At 32.8% G+C, this 4,469-nt stretch overlaps 1 protein-coding gene across 1 annotated transcript; it reads left to right on the forward strand.

Annotated features, from left to right (window-relative positions):
• The first annotated feature begins 2,477 nt into the window (after positions 1-2,477).
• Positions 2,478-3,422, forward strand: LOC126080505 (olfactory receptor 5T2-like). The gene has a single exon (XM_049891711.1). The coding sequence runs from the start codon at positions 2,478-2,480 to the stop codon at positions 3,420-3,422; it is 945 nt and encodes a 314-aa protein (XP_049747668.1).
• The last annotated feature ends 1,047 nt before the right edge of the window (positions 3,423-4,469 follow it).

A 4,469-nucleotide genomic window follows, 5' to 3' on the forward strand; every position in this document is an offset into this window, starting at 1 on the left:
AATTATACCATTTTTTGATATGCAAAGGCAGAAGAATATGATTAAATCCACCTTTAAAGGACTTTTTAATCATAATATGATTCATTTGGTTTGATCCTGACAAAATAACGTTTGAGGGCATATTGGTATTATAAAAAAAAAAAAAAATTTTTTTTTTTTTTTTTTTTACGTGTACTTAATTCTCCGGGTGCATACATTTTTCAATGTTTTCATTAAAATGTGAATTTTGTGACCCAAATTTAATTTTTAAAATAAATACATCTGATGACAAAATTTCAGTTATATATGTTTCATTTATAACCAAAAATTGAAATATTTAAAGAAAATTGCATGTGTGTGTGTTTGTGTGTGTATACACACCCAAATTGTGTCTGAATAGGTTGGTCATTAAACTTTTTTGCCAATTTAAAGAAGACTAAACTTCAGAGAGAAAATCTAACATCACACACATTTTCTAATCACCAAACTGAGTGATGAGCAGGTATTTTCAGATTCTAAATCCTATGTTATTTACCTTGTACTATTGTGAATTCAGGCACACTGTTGAACTGACGTCAGGGGTTGTATTAGAAATCACCTTTTTCCTCAGGCTCATAATAATATTTTTAAAAATATAATGCATTGATTTTATTCATCATTCATCATTGTTTATATTTGATATCTATTGACTATTTTTATCTTATTTACATAGATATTTTTGCTTCATTATCCCTTTATTAATACCCATGTTCACCTCTACCCCCATATATGAGATTTCTCAAACTAAGAAATGTATTCAGGAATTTCTCAATTAGGTAGTGAAAGAGTTTTTTTAATAAAATGACATATTTATAAACATTTTATGGTGCTATAGTCACTGATACATATTCGGATAATTAAAATAAATGGGTTAGGTCTTCTAATATGCTTTGTCTTAAATTTTTACTTCCAGGAAAGAGAATTCAATCTAAAACATACTGTCGTTGCTGTCAAATTACTTGAGTATTTTTTTTTCCTGTAACTTTGTTCTTTATAAAATTCCTAAGGAAATATTTTCTCTAAATACTGGCAATTTTCCTAGGTAATTCTGACATTATTTTTTCAAGGATATTGTAGATATTTGGATTTTTTCTCCTTTAATCACTCTAATCTAAATGGTTCTATCTCTTATTGAGAGATCCTTATCAATGTGTTAAAACTGGAGCTAGACTTAGATTATGAATTTAAATATTTTATAGGTTATAATTTGTAGCAGATTATGAATCCATAAAACTGATTCAAAATTCCTAATCAGTAAATTACAGTAATTTAAGATGAAGTTTGGAGAGAATATCTAAAAACAAAAATTATAATAAAATTTTTTTAAATTTTTGATATATATCCTCTAACCAGATAACTCTTTGACTCTTATTTGTTTAGCCACAGGGTTATCTACAAAATAGATAATTATTTTTAATACCTAGATAATAGTTACTTAGCTATTATTTCACTGAGTCCACAATCATCAACACATAAACAGGTGTAAAACCTTGAAAGAAATTATCTTGGAAGCAAATACTTTGAAATCATGAGTGTCATGATTTCTTCTTGTGTGTTTTTTTTTTTCTTTTTAACACTTCATTAATTTCTTTCATTTTCATCATAAATATTAGTGTAAAAAGAAAAACATATAGATTGTCAAAAATACAAATAGTCAAGCATGTAGCCAAAAAAGGGCAATGCAATATACTGAATTTAAGAAAGATGTTTGAATGAAAGGTAAGCTGTCATATACGTTTTTAATTCAGTCACAGTGAATCTTTCCCCAAAAGCCATCTTGATAAATCCTGTTCTGCGAAACCCAAGGATGACTACTGAAACTGGAGAATATTCAGAGAGTAGCTCATTAAATGTAATGATACCGGCGAGAGCTACTCTATAGTATGAACATGATTCAACACATTTCATACTTTTAATTATTTTAAAGATTACATTTCACTATTTTTCTCTTTTAATTTCTATCCCAACTTTGTGAGGTAAACATTAATATCATTTTACAGGTGAGAAGATTGTAGCAAATAATTTTAGACAATTGCCGAAAGAGCTAGAACTCTGATGTTCTACTCTAATGCTCTGTCCTTTGATAAACTGTCTCATGAAATTTTCTTGAATAAATAACTGTCTAGTAAATAACCTAGTTAACCCACTTATTTACAAAATGACATGATTTTAACAAATGTGTTTTAATAAATAAACAAATTAGCCCAATTAATTTCGGAGGGGCATAATTTTAGTCAATGACTAAATGCCTTTTCCATTTGATTCTGCAGAGCTCTGGGGGTACTAACTCTATACTCATTGTCTCATTGTCTTAGGAGTCACTGCTGGGAAATCACGCACAGCTGAAAAATCAATGTGAACACAGAGTTGACATTTGTTTGAGTCACAAAATTGTGCGTTCCTGTCATAGGAATACAAACTATGACTTCATGAATATTTTTGTTTCATGAAGTATCAACATGAAAAATGACACAGAAGTCACCACATTTGTACTGAAGGGCTTCAAAGACAATCGCGAACTTCAGGTCGTCTTATTTTTTCTGTTTCTAGCAATCTACCTCTTTACTCTGATAGGAAATTTAGGACTGGTTGTGTTGGTTATTGTAGACTCCCGGCTCCACAACCCCATGTACTATTTTCTGAGTGTGTTATCTTTCTTGGATGCCTGCTATTCCTCAGTGATTACCCCAAATATGTTAGTGGGTTTTATGTCAAAGAATAAAGACATTTCATTCCTTGGATGTGCAACACAAATGTTTTTCAGTGTTATGTTTGGGACCACAGAATGCTTTCTCTTGGCAGCAATGGCTTATGATCGGTATGTAGCAATCTACAACCCACTTCTCTATTCAGTTAATATGTCACCCAGAGTCTATGTGTCACTTATCACTTCTTCATATGTTGGTGGTATCTGGCATGCTACCTTGCACACAGTGGCAACTTTTAGCCTCTCCTTCTGTGTATCCAATGAAATCAGACATGTCTTTTGTGATACCCCTCCACTCCTCGCTATCTCCTGTTCTGACACTCACATCAACCAGCTTCTACTCTTCTACGTTGTGGGTTTTATTGAGATATTCACCATCCTGATTGTCCTGATCTCCTACGGTTTCATTTTGTTGGCCATTCTGAGAATGCATTCTGCTGAAGGAAGGCAAAAAGTGTTTTCCACTTGTGGCTCTCACCTAACTGGAGTGTCAATTTTTCATGGAACAATCCTTTTCATGTACGTCAGACCAAGTTCCAGCTATACTTTGGATCATGACATGATAATGTCAATATTTTACAGTGTTATGATACCCATGCTGAATCCCATTATCTACAGTTTGAGGAACAAAGATGTAAAAGAAGCGATGAAAAAAGTGTTTGGGAGAAATTGGCTTATCAATAAAGTATGTTTTTAGCACTAAATATGAAAAAAAAATCAAGAGTCATGGCATATGCCTCCATGTGAAGAAGATATGACAAAGATGGAATTTTTGTTTCAGTTTATTGGTGTCTTTCTATTCTTCTTCAAAATTTTGAAATAAAAATTATAGTGAACCCTCATCCTAGGCCATACTGAAAAACTATGCCATCAATTTGCTTCTATGTTCATACTGATTTACATGAATATGTGCTGGTGTGCATGGGTATATACACATATATATGTGTATATATATATACACACACATATATATATATATTCTTGTTTTAAAGTATTGTATATTTTTCTCTTGCTTATAAATATCTATTGGGAAATGGAAAAAAATATATATACTTATTTAGCATGTTGTCATTGTCATTAGTTGCCATTGAGTCAGATCCCACTCATAGCGACTACATGTGCAACAGAATGAAACATTGCCTGGTTGTGCATCATTCTCACAATCGATGCTATGCTTGATTGCAGCCACCGTGTTAATCCACCTTGTTGAGAGTCTGCCTCTTCTTCACTGACCCTCTACTAAGCATAACGTCCTTTAGGGACTGATCTCTCCTAGTAACGTGTTCTAAGCATGTCAGTCAAAGACCATTCATGCTGGTCATAATGACCTAGGATGCTTACGAGGACATCTGCAACCCCTGGCTTTACATGGTTGTGGTATCTCCACAGATCTGTCATCAGCTTGTTGTTGTTGTTGTTAGATGCCATCAAGACTTATAGCAACAATATGTGCAAGAAATGCTAACCCTCTACTTTACCAAGCATGGTGTCTTTTTCCAGGGACTGATCCCTCCTGATAATATATCCAAAACTTGTGAGACATAGCCCCACCAAACTTGCTTCTAAGGAGCATTCTGGTTGTACTTTTCCAAGACAGATTTGCCCATTCTTTTAGCAATTCACGGTATATTCAATATTTTTTGCTAACAGCACAATTCAAAGATGTCAATTCTTCTATCTTCCTACTTCATCGTGCATCTTTTGTACGCATTTGAGGCTATAGAAAACACGATGGCTTGCATCA

This window comes from Elephas maximus, chromosome 7, assembly GCF_024166365.1.
Source record: "Elephas maximus indicus isolate mEleMax1 chromosome 7, mEleMax1 primary haplotype, whole genome shotgun sequence".
Classification (NCBI taxonomy): domain Eukaryota; kingdom Metazoa; phylum Chordata; class Mammalia; order Proboscidea; family Elephantidae; genus Elephas; species Elephas maximus.